At 39.0% G+C, this 25,697-nt stretch overlaps 1 protein-coding gene across 18 annotated transcripts in view; it reads left to right on the forward strand.

Moving 5' to 3' along the window:
• The window catches only part of MAGI2 (membrane associated guanylate kinase, WW and PDZ domain containing 2), a 1,262,944-nt gene that overhangs the window by 1,076,759 nt on the left and 160,488 nt on the right, over positions 1-25,697 (forward strand). For 7 of the 18 annotated variants that reach the window (XM_070265334.1, XM_023640142.2, XM_023640145.2 and 4 more), the window contains 3 exons: positions 8,520-8,551; positions 14,835-15,024; positions 23,027-23,068. In XM_070265334.1, the coding sequence (XP_070121435.1) occupies positions 8,520-8,551; positions 14,835-15,024; positions 23,027-23,068 (264 nt within the window). The remainder of the gene's footprint in view (positions 1-8,519; positions 8,552-14,834; positions 15,025-23,026; positions 23,069-25,697) is intronic. The other 11 variants (XM_070265337.1, XM_023640143.2, XM_070265325.1 and 8 more) reach the window with 3 other exon arrangements.

A 25,697-nucleotide genomic window follows, 5' to 3' on the forward strand; every position in this document is an offset into this window, starting at 1 on the left:
TAGTTATCGTGAACTGGAGGTGCAGTTCAGACTAGGGCACAAGGACTGCCAGGTGAGGTTCAGGTGGGCTACCTGCTCTTCTGACCAGGATCAGAAGGAACTTAACAGAAACCTCTAATGGGATGAAAATGATTTGCTGTGTTTAAAGCAAGTCAAAGCAAGCCATTCACCATATAGCAAAAGGCCACTTAAGAGGAAGCTTGAAAGAGCAAAAAGCCTAAAACAAAGAGAAGAAAATAATGTGCATCTGTTGTGACGATCAATTGTTGAACGCTTTTCTGAAAAGCAGACCTCTATTTTGTAGAAAAAGAATTCAAAATGCATGAAAAGCATTAAATGGAACAGTGCATCATTTTATACTGATAAAACGTAAAGTGCACTATTTTTTAGTTCTCATTAAAATAATTCCTATCATTACCTTTACTTTGTTAAAGATAAAAAAACATCTGAGCCTTGGAGAGATTAGGGGACTTACTCACAGTCACCCAGGAGTGAGCCACAAAGCAAACCCAGGGTCCCACTCAGAGCCCAAGAGGTCATCCTCATAGTGGATGCCCTCCCACGTAGAGGTGAGACCATGGAAGTGGTGCGGGATGGAGCTGGGACTAGAACCCAAGTCAGTTTTGCCCCGTGTTCCGTGTGCACAACCCCTCTGCTATACGGTCTCGGAAACTGTGTTTCTGTTTACACCTTCCCATCTGAGTGTAAGCTTGCTTATTCCAAAAGAAATCTTCCCTTCACGGGGGGCTGTATGCCCCTACAGCAACCATGACACTGTTTCTCCAACCCCATTGCCGTTTCTGAGTTCCACTTCCTCACTTTCCATTCATTCGGACCCACTGAAATCTGATTTCTGCCTCCGTCATAGAAGTTAACCTGCTTCCTCTGAGGCCACTGGTGACCCTCCTCTTTGACAATCCACTTAAAGCCTTGTTTTATTAGTGTTTCTACTCGCTACTTCTTGAAACTTTCTCTCTGTTTGGCTGTTATTTCCCAGACGCTGTATTCATTCCCCTCCATACCCAGAGGAGATCTCTCTTCATGCTACACTATTTTGTTGCATTATTTTAAGTGTAACCTGACACGTTGTATCTCTAATCCTGAGTCCTCTACTGATCTCCAGGCAATAGAGCCAACTACTGCACCCCATCTTCGCCTGAACCCAAACTCCCAAAGGCACCTCAAGCTCATTTCACTCATAACCTAACTTGCCAGACTCCACTCAAAGAAGCCTCTGTTCCTACATTTCTTACCTCAGCTAATGACCATCATCCATCCAGGTTCCCTAGCTGGAAGTCATCATAGATTTTCTCTTTGCCTTTCTACCACTCCTTCACCCCAGCAAACTGCCATGCCTCATCAGTTCTCCTAAGTATCTTGCGACCCTGTCTCTTTCTGTCTACCCTCCTCACCCTTCACACCTATTATTCATTCATTCACGTGTGTCTATTGAAGTATCCACTATGCATCAGGCTTTGTGCTAAGTACTGGGAATACATTGTGAACAAAATAGATTTCTGCTCTAATGGAACTTATACTATAGTTGGGGAAATGGTCGTTAAACTAATAATTTCCCAAATATAGTTATGTAAATGTGATTTCATAAATATAATTCCAAATAGTGATGTCATTTAAAGGAAAAATACAGATGCAATGGAAAATTATAATAGAGAACTTTGATTTGAAATGAAAAGTCAGGGACTTCTTGCCTGAGGAGTAATATTTAAGCCGACACATTAAGAAGGAGTCAGAGATAGCTGTGTGAAGAGTGAGAAAGAGTGGGCAAATGAAGGGGTTTGTGCAAAGGCCCTGTGGTTAGAAAAGCCTGGCTTATTCAAGGAACTTCAGTGAGTGAGGAGGAGTGACCCATGACGTATCTGGGTGTAAGCAAGGATCAACTTATATAGGGCCTTGAGATTTTGTGTTTTATCCTAAATGCAGTGGGAATCCACTGAAGGATTTTAAGCATGATCAGGTTCTGTGACAGCAGCAAATTTGCTGTTGCTTTGGTTCAGGCAAGAGATGGCGGTTGGCGTGGATTATAGTGCTGGCTGTGGAGATGGAGAAAAGTGGATTTGAAGTAGATTTTGGAGGCAGAATAGAATTTGATAAGAAAGTCCTCACTTTCTTATCATCAGAACAGAAGGAGATGTTAAGAATGACTTTCAGGTTGCTGTCCTAAAGATTGGGGAGGCAAGTGAAATTCACCAAAATAGGAAACAGAGGAGAAGTTTTCAGAGGAAAGATCAAAAATCCCACTTTTGCTGGGTTGAATTTATGGTGTTTGTGAGACACTCACAACTCAATAAATATTTATTTAATGTTGATGTAATGTACTAACATTCAATCTATCTTAAGTTACTTAAAGATGTTTCTGGATGGGTTCTCAAAAAAAAAAAAGCAACAGTGCTATACATTCATTATTGTAAAAAATATTACTCTCAGAATTGGGATTTTTTTATTTGCAAGTACTGGTCTCCTTTCACATTTTCCTTGCCAGCTGTTTACAGCGCGCCATAAGCATACAGAGCAGCTGCTCTCTCTGTGGCCCTTGGTCTTGTTCAGAACATAAGGGAAAAGCCCTTTGTAGTTATTAAGATTTTCTGCAAGCCCCACCTCACTCTGAACTAGCTCTCTGGCACAGTTCTTCCTCTTCCAATCCATTCCTGTGTTCCTTCAAAGCTGTTCACCTGCCCTGCTTTATTTTGAACACGTCCTTTGTGTAGCTGAGTTTATCAGAAGACAACACGTCCAGGCTTATCCTTTCTACATACTCATTGAGATTATTTGAAACAGTTGCCTTGCCCTCTCCATAAGGAACAAAGCTGGGAGGAAATGGCCATTTGAAAATAGCTTTATAGTGTTTATAAGAAAAAGACTTTTATTTAAACGATGCAGAAAGGATCATTTTTAAAGCATTGCAGAGAAAGCTTCAGCTCACCACATTAAAAAAAAAAAAAAAATGCTCTCCAGGCCAAATATGGCAGCCAATTTGAAATTTTCTTTACAAATTGAATATTATCTTGGCTGAGACATGGTGGTACGAGGGTTGGGTACCAGCAACAGTGTGTCGTCTAGGCCTGCTTATTGGAAAGGTTATTTTTTAGCCTAGGTCAGTTTCATTAAGAAAAATTGCCCTTTTACTGACTTCAAATAGCTTAAACAAATTATCTAAAGGAACTGCAGGGTTTAACCAATTTAATGAATTTTAATAAGAAATACATAATCAGTCAAAAACCAGAAAAAAAATGAATAACATTGAACCAGTTTTAATGGAAATTAGCTCATTACCCTGCTGGCTTACATTTACCAAAGGCTGAATTTCTGATGGAAAATTTGCCAGGCTGTGGGAAAATGGGAGGATCTTTAAATTAAAGATTAATTTTATTAGTGGTATTTTTCTCCCTTAAATTAGCCCTAACTGGAGATTTTTTAAACCCTGGGGCTCTTTTCCTCCCTTTGGGAAAATTTTTAAAAATTATTTCCTCCACTGGAAGAGTTTCCCACAGTCCCTGAAATATTTTCAGAAATATCATAGGAACGTGAGTTTTCTTTACTTCCTACAATCCTGTACGAGAAAGGATAGTAAGGGGTGGGAGGGTGGTGCGGGTGTCCAGGTGAATTTCCTGTACTCCAACTGATGAAACGGGGACTGTGAAAAAACATTCTCTTTCTTCCTCTCTTTTTTCTTCCTCACACTCATGCGATATGCACGTAATTTTGTTCTCCTTTTCTTTTTACTCTTCTTTTTCTATTGCTTTATTTTTTGTTTTCTAAATTGTGGCAAAATACACATAACATAAAATTTTCCATATTAGCCGTATGTAAGTGTATAGTTCTGTAGCGTTAAGTACATCCGCATTGTTGTATCTTCCTTCTTTTTTAAGCAAAACAGAATGCACAGCTCTTAATAACCCAAGACATGGACATCTTCAGCGAAACAGGTCTTTATTTCAAGGTGGTTCCTGCTCCTTTTCTATTGCTTAAAGAAAAAGAGAACTGGAAAGTTTTCCCCTGATCTCTGTCATTTTTAGTAACTCTAGAATCCCCTATGAAATACATGAAGCTAACAATAATCTTCAAAACCAGAGTCATATGTTGTAGCAAGTACTTCACTTGAAGAGGAAACCAATCCACGTTCTACAAACAGGGGTTCAATACATCGAGTCGAGTATGGAGGCATATTGAAAGATTTCCTTCTGTTTGGGGAAATTCCCAGAAATCTTGAAAAATTGCCTTGGTGTAATTCCAAATTGAGGATATCATGATGGGACGCTCTGATTAAGTTGCTCATCACTCTATCTTGATCCCTTATTTGAATTGGGGTGATTTTAAGAAAGTTCATCATCTTGTTGCCCTGTGAAAATAAATATTAAAAAAAAAAAAAAAAAAAAAAAACTCTTACCAAACAATTCACAAATGCACACTAGAAAGGGCTCTGTTTTCAGAGCTGCTGTAAATATACTGATGTTCTTTTATTTGGGGCATCGTGCCTCAGGTGAAATAGCTTCTGCAAAGAGCCACTCTGTGGAATATTCCTCTTGGGTTAAGGCAGTGCTGCTAACCAGTCATCAAGCAATTTGAAAATGGTCCTTGTGACACTGACATTGGCCACACAGGGCTCTGGATCACACGAGGTGAGGCATCCGTCAAGGCTGCTGATGAGCAGGCAACCAGCACACTCCAGGGATCTGCGTGGCAAATGGAATGTTCTGAGCTCTCTCCTAAAGCAAGATTCCTAACAATAAAACATTGGAGGGTGTGCAAGAAATGGAAACATTAAATATTTTCTGGGGTTTTACTTAATTGAATCGATGTTACCTGCAGTAGACATTGCTATTGTGTGTTCATTTTGAAGTCGTTACCCAGGACATATATAAAATGTCTCCTATATAGGGTGTGTTCAGATTTAGCAAACAAAAATACAGAATTCCCAATTAAATTGAACTTCAGATAGACAACAGATAATTTTTAATATGAGTATGTCCTATGCAATATATGTCTCAGGCAGTGTACAGGACAGACTTACACTAAAATATTATTCCTTGTTTATCTGAAACTCAAGTTTAACTGGGCGTAGTATATTTTATCTGGCAACTATATTCCTATAGTCTATTAAAAATTGAATTTAGTTGACATCTAGAATTTAACTTAAATTTCAGCATGAGGTCAGTGTTGTCTTCTCGCCTCTTCCATTTTCAAATACTGGAATTTCTTGTCTGAGCTTTTTGCACTGTGAATCTGTTTCTCTGCTCATCTCACTGTGCTTTTAGGTGCAGAATAAAAAATATATTTTAGTTTTATTTCTTCTTCTAAAGAAGACAGATTTTTAGAGGTCTAATTCAGTCATGTGCTTTACATTAAATGTATCTAAATGTGCTTATTAGCTGCATCTAAATTTTCCCATTGATTCCCTTATCTTACGTTTCTTTTTATGTCCCTACTCATGTTTCAGTTGGCTTATAGCTGTACCTTGAGGTCTTTCACTTTTGTTGTCTTAGAGTCAACATTAAATAAATATGTTTGTATGTGCACATACACACAGACACACACCAATAAATGTTCAGTATGGAAAACATGCGTTGAGTCGTTATAGAGAAATTTTAATCCCACAAGGGAATTAGAACATACCACTTTCTATAAAAGTAGGGAAAATAAGGACCAGAAACAAGCTAAAACATAAAAGAACTGTTACTATTACTTTAAAGAAAAAGCTCTTTTCCTATGAACTTGGTTTCATAAAGAGGCCTGTCAGCTCTGAAAGGCTGAAGACAGAGTTACATACAGCCCTGTTCCTGTTTCCTGAGAAGTCGGTGGCGGGGAACCCAAAAGCAATAGTCTCAGTGAAGCCAGCCTACCTGGCTCTGTGACCCACCTCAGACCAGAATGATTTCAGAAAAGGAAGCATGGCAGAAATAAGGATTGAAAAGTTTTCATTTTGTTTTTGGTATTTTTAAAAAATGTTAATTGGAATAGACTAGCTTTCCTAGAGGGGCTGTTTCTATAAGAAATTGTCATGCATTTACGATATATAATAATTTTATCCACACTATTGTAGTATTTCTGTAGCTCTTCCAATGAAGTTAAGCAGAAAATTGGAGCTTAATCGCATAGAAAACCTGACCTTCTGACTCAATCGTGCCAAATTGAGGATATCCAAAATAGATGTTTTCTATTCATCTTAATTTAAATGTTGGTAGCATGATTAATAATTTGCCAAAGGAACACAAAGGGTAACATAAGTTACTTATTTTTAAGGAAATCTGCTCTGATACTATTTCTTACTACCTAACATGACTTACTCTGTAGCAAGGAGCTTCTGTTTGACAATGACTCAGAAAGGGCAACAGTTGCTTCAAAGACTGAAGCCCCCGCAGCACAATTCAGCATTAGAAATATTCCTGAAGCTGCCACAATGAGAGACTAAAGAAGTCCTGGGTCGTGCCAATGGTTTGAGGTCAGACAATGAAACAGCCTTAAAAGAACGGGAAGCCACAGTGCCCCTGATGAAAGGTGGTCAAATTAACAACCCCTGTCTCTTTGTCTGATCTTGACCAATATCCTCCTAGGCCATTTTAGTTCTGGCACCATCACTGCTGACAGGTCAGGTGGTTATACATTTTTTCCATAGGAGGAATAATTATCTTTTAAGATAGTGTCCCTTGTGGAGAGGAGAACTCCATAACAGAGGAACCATTTTCAATACATCTGTTTCAAAGTCTAAGAATCTCCCAGAGTTGAATAAATATAAGAAGGCAAATATTCAAAATCTGTTCCAGCGCTCCAGAAGAAAGTGACAACACACAGAAAGCAGAGGAAATAATTGAATGTTTTGACATTGTGAGAATGTATAAATGACATCTTTTCTCAAAAGAACTGTTGCTAGCAATTCCATAAAACAGCAAATAAATTTTATCGTTCACTGAAAAGAACAGTTAATTGACCAAAAGGTTTCAAATTTTTTCACTTTATAATTAGTGGTCAAATTGTTTTCGTTGGCATTTTACAGAATGAGTCAAGGAGATAAATGTTTCTGTTTATCTGTAATTTTTACTCGCAGCTATTTCTAAAAAGGATGTGATTAAATCCTTATGTTTAAATTATAATCAAACCACACATTGAAGAGAATTGTTTTCATCAGTTGAAAAGAAAGATGAGAATGTACAGAGTATGTGAGAAAGTAGGCTTGTTCTACCGATCTACTTCGGTAAAATGGTTCTGACACTTGAGCATGAAATTAAACTCTAGGTTCCAGGGAGAGCTCAGAAATGTGGTGGATTATATGCGTTCACTCTTTACATACAATGAAGCATCAGTTCTTTACAGCTGTGTGTTGAGGTGCGATTAGTACTTATGCCGTTCCTGGGTTGGATTGCATAATCATCTAGCTAACTGTGAGTCCAGATTTCTGTAGATCTTTCCTATAAATGGGTTATGGTTTTCAACTATCCCCATTTTGTACAAATCCCAGTTTTGAAGGTGGTAAACGTGGTATGTGGCATATTTTCACTATTTCTTTTTTTGTTGGACATTTTATCAGATACCGCCTAACACTGAGTAAAATCATTGAAAAAAAGAAGATATAATATGAAAAGAAAGTAATTTTGTTCTGAATGCTAGCTGATGTTTTGATTTGCTAGGGTTGGTATATGGCAGCCCCTCTTTCATTATTTTTAAGCTTGTTTTTTTAACTGATTCTATATGATAAAATAATAATAAAGGAAAAAATATAAGGGAGTTAATCTATCCTTTTAATTACCTTAATGGTCATTTGGATCCCAACAGAGTCAATCCATCGTACCATTTTTGGTCATTGAATGGGCTCAATAAGTTGAAAAAAGCATGAGTTTGATGATATATGATTCATTCAATTAACAAATCTTTTGAGTTCCTTTTTCATGCAAAACGTTATGCAAACCCTAGGGTAGAAGGATAATAAAGTAGATATCTGCTCTAGAGAAGATCTCAGTGGGAGAGCAGTCCCATGAAAAGTTATCCTAGAATCTTATTCATAAAATAAGTATATACATTATTTTTTAATTAGAACTAATGAGGGCTTATTGATTGATTTTTAACCACATAAAGCAAGTACATAAAGCAGAATTATTTCTTATACTAAGTACAGGTGTTTGCCTTTAAAAATCTAAATTTCTATCTATATTCTCTCTCTCGCTCTCATTCTCCAGCTACGGCTGTGAGACAGAAATCCCTAAAGATGACTCAATCTTAGATCTTGTAATGTGGCTGACTATTTGCAATGTAGTTACGCATCTTCTCTGAGCTTCAGAATTCTCAGCTGTCAAATAAGAAACTGCTCTTAGAATCATTAATATTTATAATCCCAATGAAGTTCTTTGGGATCTTTGAAGAAAGCTACACAGCCAGGCAGAATTTATTGTTGCTCTTATTGTTTGCTGTTAACTAATTTAAAGTAACTTGCAATTATGTTAATATCATGCCACCCGTAAGTGACAGTGGGGTATATTTTCAGAGTTCAAATATTGTTTTCTTTATTACAGGTTTCTTTTCTCCATGGAAAACTCCAAAGCCTGTAAGTTGGAATTATTATGTTTCTTTCTTTATTTCTAGTTATTATTGCAGTCCCATTAAGTAATGGTTGAGTTGAGTGGCCTCAAAATCTCTTCCTCTCTGATGTCAAAAGAACAAGTCCTCTGTGTCCCTTTGTCTCATATTTGTCCTACAAATAGAAGAATAATTCATCTTACTTTCTTATAAAGACTATTCTGCCTGTTTTTTAATGTTCCTACAAAATGAGCATTAACACTATTCAGTATGGCATACTGAAAATACTCTAGAAAACTTTGTTTTCCCCCTGTTAGAAATACTATAGGTTTTATAACCTGGAAGTTTTAGAAACAATGCAAATTATGAGTCCAGAGGTCTTGACCAGCAAATTAAATCTGTTCCACCAGAAATTTAGCTCTATATATGTTTGTATATTTATATTTACATTTTAATACATACAGAACTAAATATATATGTGTGTACGTATGTCTGTGTGTGTGAAAATTTATATATTTTTTCCGCCAAATCTGACAGTCCCTCAAAGGGTGCTCCTGAATCTTCACGTGCTGGTGATCTCTACCATCACCTGACCTCTCTGGGCCTACTTCCTGTATGAAGCATCCTGAAATGTTGATGCTGGTGTAGGAGGCTGGTGGATTTTAATAATCTCTTTGTGAGGCTAGGTTAGTCAAGTTGGCTTCACAGTCAGAGATGGTCTTCACCTGTCTCTAAATGGCCATCTATCTTGCCATTAGATTGAAACTAGTAATTGCCCAAGTCCCAGGAGCTGGGACTGGTCTTCTGGGATCCCATTTTATGGTATGTGGGAATTGTCTGCTCTAACTGGAATATATAAAACCCACGATGGGAAGAGCACAATAGCAAGGTGGTTCAAGTCAAAAAGAACTCAAGAGAATCGCATCTTCCACCTACTTCTTTTCTTTCCTCTCACAGTCAGCAGTTCAGATGAAAGTGGCCCCTAGTCTGGCCAGTGAGTGGGAAATTCTTGGGTTAATTGTATGCTTCTCTGATTTCTTTTGCTGATTGGTTTTCTCATTTTAGAAATGGAGATAATATAATTTTTCCTACTTTTCAAGCGCAATAACTGGCTTAATTAAATAACATGCCTTGAAAATGGTTTGAAGACATGTGAAAATAGAATATTATTGAGACCCATAATTTTCCTGAGCTACAGCTTTCTCTCAAAGAGAGATGAGGAAGCCAGGAGCTGAGGATGAGGGACTGGTGCTGTCGGCCTGCAAAACATTCTCCCCAAGCATGTCCTTGTTTAGGATTTGGCTCCTCTGGTCCACAGAGAATATCAAATGGGAAAACCAGTCCTATCTGGGCTTGGTAAACCACTTAGTGACGCATGTGATTTTCAAAAGAGGTATTTAAAAATGTTTAAAATGAAATTTGTTTTATCTTGACCAAGATCTAAATGATTCCTTCTTTTCACCATCAAAGTTAAATCTGTGCTCTGTGATTACACACGTCTTTATCTGATTTAACAAGAAACCTTGCAACCTCATCATGGTGCTTACAATTATGCAATCTAGTGATTTCCTTATATGTACCACATTTACACAAATTATGCCGTTTGGCATAATTACAGCATTTTCTGTCATTATAGTAATTACATCCATAGTTAATAATTCCAAAAAAGATTTTACAGAACTCAATTTACAATTAATCCTAACCCATACATCCCTGCCGAAGCTAAGGCTTGGACTTCCAGGTCCTGGACTGAGTGGAGATAGAGGACTGTAGACTTAGTGTCTTCCATGTATCTATCAGAAGCTCATTAGACTGAGAACTCTAATGAGAGGGAGAAGAGTATATGGTTTATTTTTAGGGTGCCGGCTCTGAAAACATACTGCCCGCGTTCAAATTTTGCTTCTTCTCCTTACTGGCTATGTGGCCTTCAACTAGCTACTTAGCCTGTCACTATCTCAAGTTCTACATCTGTAAAATGGAGACAATAATGATACCCCTCTCATATTGTTCTTGTGAAGAATCTATGAGTTAATCCATGTAAGCTGCTTAAAACAGTGACTCTATATGTTCAGCTCAAAAATATAACCTACTGTCATCCTATAAAGCAAACCCTCCATGCATACACCTTGAATAAATTAATTAGTCTATAAAATGAGCGTGGTTCGCTAAACTATTCACTTAAACAAATATGTAAGTCTATACCCACAGTTTATGGATTTATAAACTCCTCTGAGGAGGGTTGATGACATCCTTAGGCAGGATAAGGAAATGTTATCTTGAGTGAGATCTCCCCTCCTCCCTAACCTACTGATCCATAGCTGAAGCTAATCCACCACAAAATTGTCGCTTCCTGTTCAACAAGTAATATACTAACTGTAGTGAGCTCTCACTCTCTCCTTCTGGAAGGGATCCAAGTTCATCTTGAAGTACAGAATCAAGCCGGATGCCTTCACCCCCAAGTCCTGCCGTAAAATAGTGAGGGCATGTGTTCAGACCACCTCAGCTTCTCTAGGAAGCAAATGATTTCTAGATAGAGTATTTCATGGGTGGATAGGGGGAGGGAGGGAAAACCTGCCTTGTGCGCAAGCCCTCTGCTCCCACTGTGCACTCCAGAATCAGAAGGTGGGGTTAAAACAATTAACCACACCCTGGGTGGGTTTTTCTGTTGTGGACTGTATGTCCACTCTGTCCGCTGATGTTTCAGCGACTGTCCTTTCATACAGTCAGGCGTTCATTCATTCACCAAGCCTAGAAGAGGTGCCAGGCTTCTCCCAGATATAGAAAACAACTTCACTTGATTTTTCCTTACTCTAGTGTGATATTAGTAAATATTGGCCTAGGTATGGACACCACTGGGCTGGACAAGACCCAATCGGAAGCCCCGTGAGAGGTAAACACCTTGCAGGTAGCAGAACTCTAGACAGGTCAAGGCCAGGAGGACAGTGGGTAGAGCAAGTGAGGTGTATGGACCTGGGCAGGGGACAGGATCAGAATCTGGGAGGTTCACGAAGGTTGAGAGGAACAAGTGAGCACAGAGTGTCCCAGCTAGAAAGCAAAGTCCAAAGACCAGGTTGTCTAAGAAAGTAAGGAGAGGTCAACAGAGAGCGCCTTTCAAAGGTGCTGTCAGATCAGCACACAGCCCCAGGGAGCAGGGGGTGACTCCACTCCCAGGGCAGATGGTTTTCTCCATGGTCTTCTGGGTGGGGATGAACGAACAACTCAGTTTGGGGGGTGGGGAGGCGTAGGACTGTGGGTCTGCTCTTTCAGTCACCTCTTGGGCGCAGTGATTTTCTGCTCTACGGTCTTTTAAGAAAGCCTGACAGAGTGACTCGAGGGTTGATGAATGTCAAAGCAAGACATGAATGCTTTACTAAGCATGAACTGGAGTCTTGACTAATTCCCCCATCTCTGTGCTACAGAAGTTGTAGAATTTGTCAATCTGCCACAGGAACTTTCCCAAACAGTGCCCAAAGCATTATTTGTTCTGTATTTTAAGTGTGTTTTTTAGAAATACTAATATGTCAGCTGAAGCATGTTGCTCCACTGACTGTAGAGAACCACAGAGATACCAGCAAGACTTCTGTGGGTATCACATAAGCTCACTGGGAGACAGGAGGGAGAAATAGACATCTGCTGAAGCCCTATGATGACAAGTGGGATACTGTAGCCACTCAGACCGTATTTCTAGTTTATTTACTTTTTAGAATTGAGTATCTTATGTTTAGAAACAGAAGGGAGACAGTCACAGCCAGAATGCATCTACATAGTACCTCAAGTCAGTTAAAGTGAAAAATAAAAAAGAATATGACTTTAGCCACAAATGTGAGTCTTTCCATCATCACAAAGATACATGAGAATGGAGGGCTAGAGGAACCCAGCATGGGTTCCCAGATGAGTTTTGCTATCAAATAAATTACGAAGTGTATATTTAAGGATTTTTACTAAATGGAAGCAAAAGGCTCACTGAGCAGAAAATTAGCCCAACCTCCAAGCAAATCAGCCAGTTACTCTCCTCAATGTATTATTATGTAAAAAAGCACTCCCACTATAGTTCTAGATTAGTTCTGACCCAGGGTGTGCTGCTGGAGCTCTCTGCACTCGTAGAGATTATGTTTAGTATTAGGGAACCTCAACTAGGGGTTGTCCATCCTTGAACATTTGTTCAAATGAAACCTTGGTCAGTAGCCATATAAAAAACAAATTAAAATGAAGCCAATTGTCTTGGTCCCTTCAGACTGCTGTAACAAAATACCATAGACTGGGTGAATTAGAAACAACAGAATTTCGTTTCTCACAGTATTGGAGACTGGGAAGTCCAAGATCAAGGCACGGGCAGATTCAGTGTCTGATGAGAGCCCACATCCTAGATGACCATGTTTTCTCTGTAACCTCACCCAGCAGAAGGGACTAGGGAGCTCTCCAGGGTTTCTTTCATAAGGACACTGATCCCATTCATGAGGGCTCCATGCTTATGACCTAATCACCTCCCAGGGGCCCACCTCCTAGGACCATCACCGTGGGTGTTAGAATTTCAGCATATCAGTTTGGGGGGTACTAAGACATTCAGACCATAGTACCAATCTTACTGAGAGAAGGGTCAGGGACCCATTTCTTTCCTATTTGCTGGCTTACCCATCCCTGCCACAGTCCCAGGGAGGTGAGCAGGTCATGGTGAACTTGATGTTACACCACAACATGCACGGTACCTGGTACCTCTCATCCCCCCAGCTTTAAAATATTTATGATTGACAGGTCAGAGCTGCTGTTGAAGCCCTGACCAAAATATAACCAGTGTGAAAACAGAAGCAGGACAGTGCAGCAGGGGACAGAAAGGGATAATCCTGCCAAAATGGTGTGTATCAAAACTAGTTTAAAAAAAAGAACAGTTATGAGTCAGCCAGATTTAAAAATAAGGAACAGGTGACCATATTTTATTGATGATTTCATTCATTCACTAAGTTGACATTTTCTGAGCGCTTAGTATGTGTTGGTAATGCAACAATGAGAAAGACTGTGTCCCCTGCAGGCTGTGTCCCAGACATGGTCTGGGTGTGGTGTGAGGGGTGGGCAGCAGGTGCTGTGCGACCAGACCAGGAATGGTCAGTAAAGGCCTTCTAGAAGGGACGTCTCATCTGAATCTAGAAGCCAGGTACAATGAGGAAGGGAGATGGAAGAGAAGAAAATGGGCACGCTTTGCAAGTAAAAGGAGAAATTAAGAAAGTATGCAAATGTTCAGAGGTAGGAGAGAACCTGAAGGGTCCTCGGGGATGAGAGGAGACGCCATCAGAGGCTGTGAGAAAGGTCAGCGGAAACTGGGCAGTGAGGAGCTGAGAAGGCCCTGCCAGGGGGTTTGGCCCTTATCCTGAGGACTATGCTCAATTTTGGCAGGAGGGTAACCTCATCTAATTTTACACAAAATGGGTTTATTCAAAGCAGGAAAGTAGATGTTGAGTTTGATTAAGGAATCAATTGGTTGATTGTTGAGTGGAGGTGAAGTTGATGGTAGAAATAGGCCATCCCGGGGAACCTGGCTTTCTCCTTGAAGGAAGGACATTAGTCTCTGCTTTATCTCCCTCTCGATGCAATGGGGAGGACTAAAGAAGAGGATGTGTGTGACAGAGCACCGTAGGCTGGGACATGTTCTATAGATCTTCAGTAAATTATGGCGGCAGCAGCGGCAGCATTTTAGGGAAGAAATTGCCAGATTAGCAGTAAATGAGGCTTCACAGAAGACTCTGAACAATTCATAAATCCCAGATGGTTGTATCCTTCCTTATAAGCTATAAGGAGAATGACTGAATGTTCCAGTACAGGGATATGTGTGGGTGTCAAATGCACGCCTGCAGACTTCTTCCGGTTTAGTCAAAATGGTGTAATGTATTAGGGCCATCTTGGAAAAGGAATAATATCATTCCATTCTACACGCTTACACATCAATTATCTTGAGATACATGTTATCTTTATTTCAGAGGAAAAGAAAACCAGATTCAGAGAGATTAAGTGATTTGCTGAAGATTTTCAGCTTCTAGGTGACAAGGTTAAATAAGCTGGTATTCAAGTATCAGCCGCCACTTGTATTTACAATCGTCTATCGTATAGACGTCTATTGTATAGAAATAGAATCTTTTGTATAGAAATAGAATCTTTTCTCTCAAGGCACATATACCAAAGTTTTAAATGTTTCGTGGAAGAAAAGTCTGCAGGGCAAGAAAGTCTAACTTGAGGTGAGGGCTGTGGTCTGTGAGTGACAAGGGAAATCACAAAATGGAATTCATCGTCAGTCGTTTTCTCTGTTCTCCTTCACTTTGCAGATGATGGACCGATGGGAGAATCAAGGTAGTCCTCAGACAAGTTTGTCTGCTCCGGCCATCCCGCAGAACTTGCCCTTCCCACCGGCCCTTCACCGGAGTTCCTTTCCTGACTCAACAGAGGCCTTTGACCCCCGGAAGCCTGACCCTTACGAGCTCTACGAGAAATCTAGAGCCATTTATGAAAGTAGGCGTAAGTGAAAGCTATGGAACACAAGGGTACATTAATAATAGCTGAGGCCCTCCCGGAAGATATATTGAGGCTGAACTGATCTGGCATGATTTTATATTCTGAGGTTCAGAAAGCATCTCAAAAGGAAAGCCAGCTGATCTAAACTTTTCTTAAAAAAAAAAAAAAATCTGTCAACTCAAAAAAAAAAAAAAAGCTTATATCTTTTGGTTTTAAATTTTATTTCCTACTTTTTTGCCCCTGAGGAGAATCCGGAATGTATTTGACGGAGGCAAAGGAGGTTGCTAGTTTTATTGAAGTCACCAAATAAGAAGAAGAAATGTTTCGGATTATTTTTTCGTTTAATCTGGTCTTGAGTCTGAAGCTTAGATTTTTCTTAGAGCTGTGAATGCGGCCATAGAAGAATTTAGGGCTAAGAGTAAAATGTTAGGCAAGTCCTTCCAACTCATGGTCATGAATATAACAGTTCCAAAAGCAGCAAAGAACCAGGGGCCCATCGTTTCTGCCCAAAACTTCTGCTTCTCACTTATACAGTAGGGCCCGTTGAAAGTTCAGTCATAAAATATCATGTATGCGCTTGTCATCCTATTTGAAGGTCTTCTAAAATTATTTCATTGTACTTTATAAATATTAGAAAACAAAGGTTTTTAAAATTGCATGTACATTGATTGTGCCTGTTTTCGCCATCTAACGGGTCACCGCCTCCTGATGTTAGAGGACAGGGATCTGAATGACAAAAATGTATAATCTGTGAGGGAAAGACACAGTGTGCTAGGAACTGAGTAAACAATCAAGGAACCCAGCTGAGTGAGAAGGGATTGGTCCCTGGCACTCCCATTGGTGGTCCACTGATTTCCATGGTGGCGTGTTCCGCCAATGTCTTCTTTCCAACTTTATCATCTGAAGTAGCCAATTTTAAATCATGTGTGATCTCAGAGGATCTCAAATCTTCTTACTCTTTGATGAGTGCAGGGGCTAAGAATTACGCACCCAGCTGGTAAGGGAAAAAGTAGACATAATGCCTTTTCCCCGTCCTCTACAACTCTTTATAGAAGTAATTTTGGTTGATAAAATAGTCAGGACAGCAGGCCACTGAGAAATCATTCTCACCAAAATGAATCTCCCCTCTACCTCTTTTTTGTAAATAATCGGCTATGTCAGGGCTGCTGTATTCCATTCTTCCCCTCTGAATGAACAACTGAAATGTCTGTAAAGGATTGTATAGTTAGAGAGTCTTTGCTGTGGTAGACTATGAACAAAGTAGGTATTTTTAGCTGTGTAAGATAGGGTAAGGTATGAATTCAGGTATTAATGCTCCTTAAACTTAAAAAAAATGAAAAGATTGCAGCACAGTTCTTAATACCTTTTCTGCTTCAATAATCAAGTATTTATTGAATATTCACTTTACTTTCAATACTGTGGGGAGATCCAAAGATGGGTAGTATGTCCTGCTCTCACAAATTTAACTGGGAAAATAAGAAGAATACGTAAACATGTGGAGCTCAAGATGCAGGAGAAATTCTCACGCACTGCAGGATTAAATTATCATCCTCGGGTCCTTGACTTGTTTAATTTTTTGGTGACATTGGGGGCTCATCAAGAAATGCTTCCTCCTGCTTTGCAGTTTCCTGACCAACGCAAGGCTTTATTACGCAGGATGAAGGCAATTTGGTGTTTATTCTGTCTGCTGTTTATGGTGTCTGGTAGAGTCGTGCCCTCCGTTTCTGAGCAGGAAATGTGCGTGACCTTCTTTTCAACCCTCAAAGAATTCTCATTTCTCTCTCCAGCCCCTGCAGCGCTGTTTCTGTGCATTGCTTTTCCGCTGCTCACCTGGCACAAACCGAGCAAACCAGTCCACCGCACCTCCCCTCCATGGCTTTCTCAGTCTTCCTCTGGGAGCCCTTTGTCCCCTTTGCCTCCGCAGCCAAAGGGACAACAAACATCCTGACTCCCTGCCTGGCCGCCTCGCCCGCATCAGTGCCCACATCCTCCTCCTCCCGTGCCTCTCTCATCGCGTCCCCACTTCTTGTTCTCCTCAGCTCACTCCAATGTTTCTAGGGTCACGGTCATGTTTTCAGGGTCACCACTCCTAGGAAGCCAAAGAGGGCAAGCTCATTTCCTTTCCCATCCTTTTCTTTTCTACCATGTTATTTCATAACACTAAATGGAGTGTGAATGAAATGCAGAAATCCCATCAAGGTAAGACCTCTACCCTCAAGGTGAGGGAGACCCAAAGAAAGCCAGGTGCCGCTCTGCCTGGTCTCTGGAGAGCTGGTCGGTGCCCTCTGCTTGTGGACACGCGAGTGTCTAGAAAGAACAAAACAGCCCTCTAGACTTTTTCCTGTTTCCAAGTATGGAAATGTTTCATTCTCTCATAAGTTTCGAGAACAATACCCAAAAAAGTTTTAATGAATGAGGAGAAAGCTCAGTCTATTTCTCATCATCTTCAAATAGGTTATTTTTTTTTAATGGTCATGAAATGTATGCATCCAAACACAAGACCCATATTCAAGATTCTGATCGTGAACCACTCCTATTCTTATTCCTTTACATCACATGCGTAATGTTAAGATTTGGCTCTCTTTATTCTTGAGTCCCGCAACTTTTTCCTGAGAGAAAAATCAGGAGGACCAGGGGAAGTATGAAAGGAAATCCTCCCCAAAGCTCTCTAAACGCAGCCCTTTGACATTTTCCTTGGCCTACGGGTGTCTCACAGTGTCCTTCCTGACAACAGGTCTAAAGCTAACGGGAGGTTCTGCATCCACGTTCAAAACTGGGCTGCAGGAACCCAATGAAAGGATGTCCCTCCACCCACAGGCTTCTGCTGTACAGAGCCTCAGAAGGTCTCTTACATCAAGGCTGTCAAGAAGTATTTGGATGCAAGTCACCAGTCTCCTGCAAATGACGGAAATTTATCAAATGATGTAAATGCTACTGTGCCTCATTTGGCTCATAATTAGATTATGCTGACATTTTAATGTGCATGCACAGGACATCTTAATAAAGATGTATTCCTCAAAAAAAAAATGCAGTGATTTTAAACAAACAGAGACAACCGTAGGATCCTAGAGCTGCATGAAACAGAACATGACAGGTACATGCTTACGAGAGGAAAACTAGAAACATATCCCATCCCCATGAGATCTTGTGATGAGATGGGACTGAAGAAAGAGAGAAGGAACAGACAATTTGACCAATAGTTTCTCATTCCATGTGCAAAATTGATGTTTAATCAGGAGAATGTCATGTGTTAACTATCTTTTTTTTTCTGCTTTTTCTCCTCAAATCCCCCCAGTACATAGTTGCACATTTTAGCTGTGGGTCCTTCTAGTTGTAGCATGTGGGATGCCTCCCAAGCATGGCTTGATGAGCGGTACCATGTCCGCACCCGGGATCTGAACCGGCAAAACCCCAGGCCACCGAAGCAGAGCGCACAAACTTAACCACTCAGCCATGGGCCGGCCCTAAATATCTGTTAATTATCAAAAATCTCATTAGTCATTGTTGGAGAACTCTGTGCAAAACTAGATTTTTTTCTAACTTAATTCCACGTAAGCTTAGAGCTTATATACATAAAAGAACTATGCCTAAAAAAAATCCCAAAAAGAAGTTTTGACCAATGGGTTTCTGGATTTTCATGTTAATTATTTAGGTATTGACCCTCTGTCATTACCAGCAATTCCCAGAAAAGAGCAAAAATCTCCCCACCTCCATCTCTACCCCCGACTTTTAGATAAACATCACTTTTCTCTTTGCCTAATGGCCTCAGTCAATAACTAACTTCTTGCTGTCTCCATTACTTGCATTCTTTAAAACTGAAAGCAAAGGAAAACACTCACATTTTCATAATAGGATAGGCCATGCTGTTTTTTGCTTCTCCCTTCTCTGTCCTTTTCCCACGAGTCTCATGAAAGAAGGATTTTGTTTTCTTTGCAATCACAAGAGGAAGGGCTTGAACTGTCTCGGTTTGTACCCTAACATTCTGAATGTTGGACTATGTACACCGTTTCTAACCTTGAAAAACACTATTTCTAAAGGCCCTCACTGCTTTCCACCTCCCATCTCTTCCTCCACGTGATCGCATGGTTTCTTCAACCATGTATTTCTGATATGATAGCCTCCCCACCCCCATGAGACTGCCGAAGGTGACTACACGTGCCATTTGCCTGGGACAGTCCTGCTCTGTGCTGTCCTGGCATAATATTAATAGCTTCCCTTTTACTCGCCAGATTGTCCTCATTTGAATAATAAATTATATGGTTTCCCTTTATGACATAAGCGATTAAAGAAATAGACATCATTAGTGTCCAAGAAGAGCATATATCTAAATGCACAGGCCATGAATAAAAATTTAAATACCTACTCAGATAAATAATGTCTTTCAAGTTAATTTATTTGGCCGACTGAATTTTTGCCCATACATGTTTTTTCCCCTAATTTGAGGTAAAGACTTACATGGTGGCTTGTCTTGGTAGCCAAACTCCCAGTGAACTCTCTCCATACCCAGAAAATTGTACATATATACAAATCTAGAGCATGGCAAACTAAGTAGAAAACATAGGTAGCAAGACTTCACTTATGTGGGTACTATGCCATTGAGTCTCGTTCTTATCGCAGAGAATAAACCAAATTCAACGCTGCAATAATCACAGGACCAAAAGGGAGTTAATTTCTTCTGCCTTCCTGCCCCTAGGAAGAACTATACTAACATAACTGCAGAAGAATCGCTATCGTGCCTCTTTTTTTTTTAACGCCAAGCAAAACAACATAAACTGCTCCCAAAGAAAAATGATTAAGGCTCATTTTGGAATCTCACAAAATAAAGTTTCGATCATGAGAATGAACTTAGTGACTTGGGAATGAGGGCCCTGGTCTGTTGCTTCCCTTTTCTTTAAGCCAGACTTATTCTAAAGGTTTGTTTTATCATCCTTAGCTCGTGGGACCATTTCTCGGGCTTACTCCCTACCGCAGCCTCAGAAATGGAGCAGACAAGCAGGCTGACAACAGAAATAGACAGAGGAGAAAAATCCTTGTTCCCCAAAACTCTTCCCTCATGATTCTGTCCCTTGATGTGAACCCAAGTTGAATTATGACTGAAGTTGTCCAAACTTTTTTCTCTTCACATTGAACCTTGGTTATTATAAATAAACAATTTATGAGGTACAACATGTCCATACTCCTTTGCAGTAAGCCATCATTCAAATGTAGGATCATAAAAGTGTCAGGGATCCGTCTGGTGTGGTGTGCCTTATGGTATAACCTCTTTAGAACAGAAATTCCTCAAAAAGAGCTCACACGATCAATATTTCTTTCCAGAAATTAAGAAGCATTAACCCATAGTAAGCAAAGTGTCTCACCAAAGGTAGCCATCAAAAGTAACCACTGGCGAGTCAAGAGCATAATGGAGGAGCAAAGCGTTTTTAGTACTATACCTGAAATGAAATTATAATTTGTAGCCAATCAAAAGCAGACAGTTGTGTTTTTCACATCTATGGTCTTTATCCTGCTCTTTTCTTGTTCGTCGTTGGTCGTGGAATTCTTTCATTGTTCAGTATGGTAATGCGCATAGAATTCGTGGCTGATCACAAATGGGTCATTGTATTTCTAAACTATCGGTTTTTCTGCTGCTCTTGCCTTGTTATTAGTGAACAAGGGTTGTAGTTTGGGCTGTCCCCCATCCTAACAGCAGAGCCTCTTAGAAATATGGGGTAGTATAAAGATATTACCCACCCTCTGCGCACAGCACTTGAGGCTATAAGGATGATGGGAGCCACATCACACCAGGTTGATATAGAAGACCCATGGTGCTCAGAACACAGCCCCAATCCTGTGCCCTCCAGGGCTTCTGCTTGAGCCTTCCTATCTCCAGTCTCCTTGGCCCACGTGATTAAACTCCTCACACAGTCAAGCTGGAAGTATCAATAGGTTTAAAAAGGTTTGAGAAATTCACGGATGCCATGGCTGCAGGCATCTATTAAGTGAGTCTGAAAGGCCACCTTGCCTTCCTGGAGAGCATCCACACGGCGGCCCGCTGCTCCATCAAGCCCTGACCTCACTTGCTTGGACATTGCTGGTGTCCAGTGGCCTTAAAGTACCACCCACAAATGCTCTCCGGAGCACTATCTTATTTTAGTGAAAAATTAAAATAAGATGATATGTAAATGTTAAGATACTTTTACCAGGGACTTTAGCATTAGAATCATAAAAGACTAGAAAAAGATTTAATAACACTATCATCTTAAATGTCTTCGACTGTACTATGAAGGTTAATTTTCTGTAACTTTTTCCCATGGGCAAACCGTTATTGCTTTCCTTAGATTAATTTATGCTATGATTTGATCTGTTAAAAAAATTCGCCTTTCAGCTGCAGATTCTAATATATTTGTGCATCACTTTGCAGTTATAATATATTGATAAAGAAAATCAGTCAATCCAGTTGTGTTTGCCATTTTTAATACGTAGGTTTTAATTTGGAAATCTAATTTGAAAAATAGTATTTTCAGGGAGCTTTGTAAATAACTATGGTCATATTTAGATTTCTAACAAGATCCTTTTAAATAAAGGAAGTTACCATGATATGAGCTAAGTAATAAAGATAGTGAAATAAGAGTTAAGTTGGGGACACATTTTTCCCATATATTTTAGAAATTAGATCAAATCTGATAGCTTATAAATTTATTTAATTCAGTAGCTTAAAACTTAATGCTCCTGGAATCAGGCAGGGGAGAAAATGTGAGAAATAAACTCTAAAATCAGCCTTCGATTGAAAAGTTATTTAATGTGTCAAAGCATTTGGTTGGTGGCACAAATTGACAGTGTAACCCAAAGTACTTTTATGAATAAACAGGAGACCATCAGGGCTGCAGTGAACTGAATGTAATTGCTGGATGGCAAGTAGGTCCCAGTGAGATTATGATAATATAAAATGTCAGTTTTACAACTAATCGAAGTGTTTTGAAGGTAGCAGCCCTCTGTCCCTGATACAGCTCAATCTTTTTGATGAAAGGATATTTCGCAATTCCTTAACCTCAGCAATCACACTAAACATGGAGGTTTTTTAAAAAATAACAGTTCTGCTAGAAAGCTGATTTGCCTTTACTGTGAAAACACAGACTGCCTGGCAGGAATGAGCATCCTGCACGTGATGAGTGAAGTGAGCTGGCAGGGTACAGCAGTCAATCCCAAGAGCCTGGCGATGCTACACCCCACCATTGCCCTCAGGAGGCTTCTGGTTCATTTTCATTGCTGAAAAGTGTGGAACTCCCATTTGAAACAAACAAAGCTCAATAAGAAAGCAATCAGAATTTGGTCTTGTTTTTTTAAATTTAATGATAAAATACTCATTTTTTTTCATAGTGCTTCATAGAGTATATATTATAGTATAAATGTAGTATTTTATACACTTGTCCATGAATTTTTATGTTATGCATGGCATAGATTACGACATAATTCTCATGAAGGATCTGTATTTTGAAAATAAAACAGTTTAACTCAACTACTTGTATGTAACTTCAACTATCCAAATAATTGTAAGTATCAAAATATTTGGACTGTTATACATAAATCAACACAACCGTTGATTGAACTTTCCGCTTTTTGTTTTAATCCTTGATAATACAATATCATAACATAATCTAAAAAGACCTTCATTTACTGTGTGTACATTTCGGGTTCTGGATTAATTTAACTTTCAAATAAGCATTTTTATAATGAAAATCAAGGCTTAATATTTTGGAAATCGTGATCTTTTTTCCATTCTGATCTAAAAAGATTTAGATTTTTCTATTTCACATGCATGTGAAAAATACACATACAGACATGTTCACATACATCAAACAGGGTAAACCTGTCCCCTGACTTCCATGGATTTTTAGAGGAAAAGCAAAATCATTAAACACGAGCACAAGATTGGGGGTGAGTTATAATAGCAGCAAAAAGAAAGTGAAGATGAATTTTAAAGTGCCATAAATGAATTTCAATTTTAATTCCCCATTTTCCCATCCAGAACAAGTGCCACCAAGGACCAGTTTTCGAATGGATTCCTCTGGCAAGTATTCTTCAGTACTCACAGTCCTGTGAATGAAACGTCTTTCATTTTGTGTAACAAATCATTCTTCTGAGTAGTATCAGTTTATTAGCATATAATCACCGTGCTAATTTTATTCACCCACAGAAGCACGCATTGAAGGTAGAGAGCAAGTCTTACCAAGGTGGGCCTAAAGGGCTGCCAAGGAAGGAGACAAGGAAAACGGTCATATTCATTCATTTCTTTCATAAAATGCTTTAGCAAAAGCCTAGGTTAAAAACCAGGTGCCAAAGAAAGCCACCAGACTGAGTAGACCCATGCTGTCCAGTACAGTAGCTTCTGGCCACTTGAGGTTATTTTGCACTTGAAACATGGCTGCTCTGAATTTGGATGTCCTGTAAGATGTGTGCAAAATCCACACCAGATTTCAAAGACTTAGTACAAAAGAAACATATAACGTCTCATTAATTATTTCTTATATTGATTAATGCTTAAATAATATTTTGGCTACATTAGGTTAAAAAATATATTATTAATATTATACCTGTTTCTTTTTGCTTTTAAAAATGTGGCTACTAAAAATTTTAAATTCCTTATGTAGCTTACATTTTATTTATATTGGACGGGCTGAACCAGATAAATAGAAGTTAGAAGATAGAGTATCTCAAGAGATTTGTAATCTAGACATTTCCAAAGAACTTATTAAAAATTTTGCTGATATGGAACGAAATTATTTTCACATCAAATACTTGTATCAATTTAATTTTTTTAAACCATACTATTTACAAAATGCTACATTTCAATAGTATTTTAAGTTAGAGTAGGATATCATGGTTTCAAGTTTAAGAGCTTTTAGTAATAATCATTTAATTAAAGGGAAAAGTTGTTTTGACCTAACCATTCTGGAAATACTTACCAATTTTGGTTTAGGCTAAAATATTGAAGGTTAATATTGGAAATGAAGGAGGAAAAGGAAGATTCAGATTTTTTTTACTCTTAGGAAGTGCTCTGAACAGCTGATTAGACCACTGGATTGAAAGCCAGAATGCTGAAAGAATTGCAGAAAAGAGTGTTTCTTAATAATAGTACTGTTTCAGGTCTTTGGGCTCACAGCACACATCTCTAGAGTGTTTCCATGATGACAGCTCATTATCCATCTCAGCATGTTCTAACACCCCTTGGAGAATCTATGTGCTTGAGATCATTTCATTCTGTAAGTTTCCATGTCATTTTTTTGGATATGTAGGAAATATGGAAGATATTGCTTGGCATTTTGTTCTCGAATAATGTCTGAAGTATTTGTTTAGCTTAGTCTGAAAAATCTGAAAGCATAGTTATTCTTATACATTGACTGTAAAATCCTTGTAATTTTTAAGAATTTCTTATGCCCAGGGGGAAAATGAGACCTAGTAATTACAGCTACAAAATGAAAGCAGAATTTAATTAGAGATTCTAAATCTCAGCTTACTAGCCACAGCAAGCACATTTTGTAGAAATTTCAGCTTTTGAATGGACTTTATTTAAAAACAAAAGAAGAACCACCTAATAGTTTAGATTACCTTGATATATATGCAAAATGATGTTTTTATATTTCAAAAAATATATGTTACTTAAAAAGGAAACGTTATGTAGTTTGAGTATATTATGCTACTATGCAATCCAGATTTTCAGAACAGGAACCAATCCAAATATTTTGTTAAATGTCCGTACAAGTTATCAAAATATTCTGGAAAATCATGACTGCCCTCAAAATAAGTAGATCTCCCATACTACTTCTCACATTTATAAAATATCCTTTATCAAATTATGTGTCATGATTTTTGACTCATATATATTTATCATAATTATAAGGTATTTTACTAACTTTAGCTGCATAAGATGCTTAGGTACAAAGGCAAAATTGATAGTAGGAAGTTCTAAATAATGTAATTGAGAAGCTAAGTGATATCTGCATAGTAGAATAATACTGTGGTTTCTCAGGTCTACTAAATTGATGAGCATCTTAAAACAATTAAATTCAAGAAACATTTATTTAGAAACTCCTACAGCCTGTGCATAATGGAATGCTATAGATAGACAAAGATAATTTTGCCATCATCAAGGCAGAATGTTAGTGAGAAACAATGAATCCATAGTCAGGACCTTTGAATGGACAACTCCTCCCAAAGACGAGAGAGCCAGGGCGTGGAGTGTCACAGAAACCAAGAGTAGAAATGACTTCCGGAAGGAGACTTTTCCGTGTTTAGAAACGAAGGAAATCAGGGGTCATAAAGGGTACATCAGCAGTATCAAATGAGGCATAGAAATCAAGCAAAATAAGGAATAAGAAAATGGCCATTTGATTTGGTCATTAGGATGCCATCAATGACCTTAAAGAGAGCAGTTCAGTAAGGCCAAGAGAGGAGAAACTAGACAGACAGGAGTAAGTCAGAGGTGAGAGAGTGAAGATGAGGGGGCTAAAGCCCCACTGGAGACTGCTGTTCTAAGAAAGAAAGAAACAGGAAGAGCAAGGGAGTATTTAGGATGGGCAAGCCTGAGTTTGTTTGAAGGCTGAGGGTGAGAACCAAATAGAGTGTGGGAGATGGCTTCAACTGCAGCTGAAATGCGGCTGGCCACATTCACATTACCAAAGGAATAAAGGAAAAGAGTA

The sequence above is a fragment of the Equus caballus genome, chromosome 4 (assembly GCF_041296265.1).
Source record: "Equus caballus isolate H_3958 breed thoroughbred chromosome 4, TB-T2T, whole genome shotgun sequence".
Lineage (NCBI taxonomy): Eukaryota > Metazoa > Chordata > Mammalia > Perissodactyla > Equidae > Equus > Equus caballus.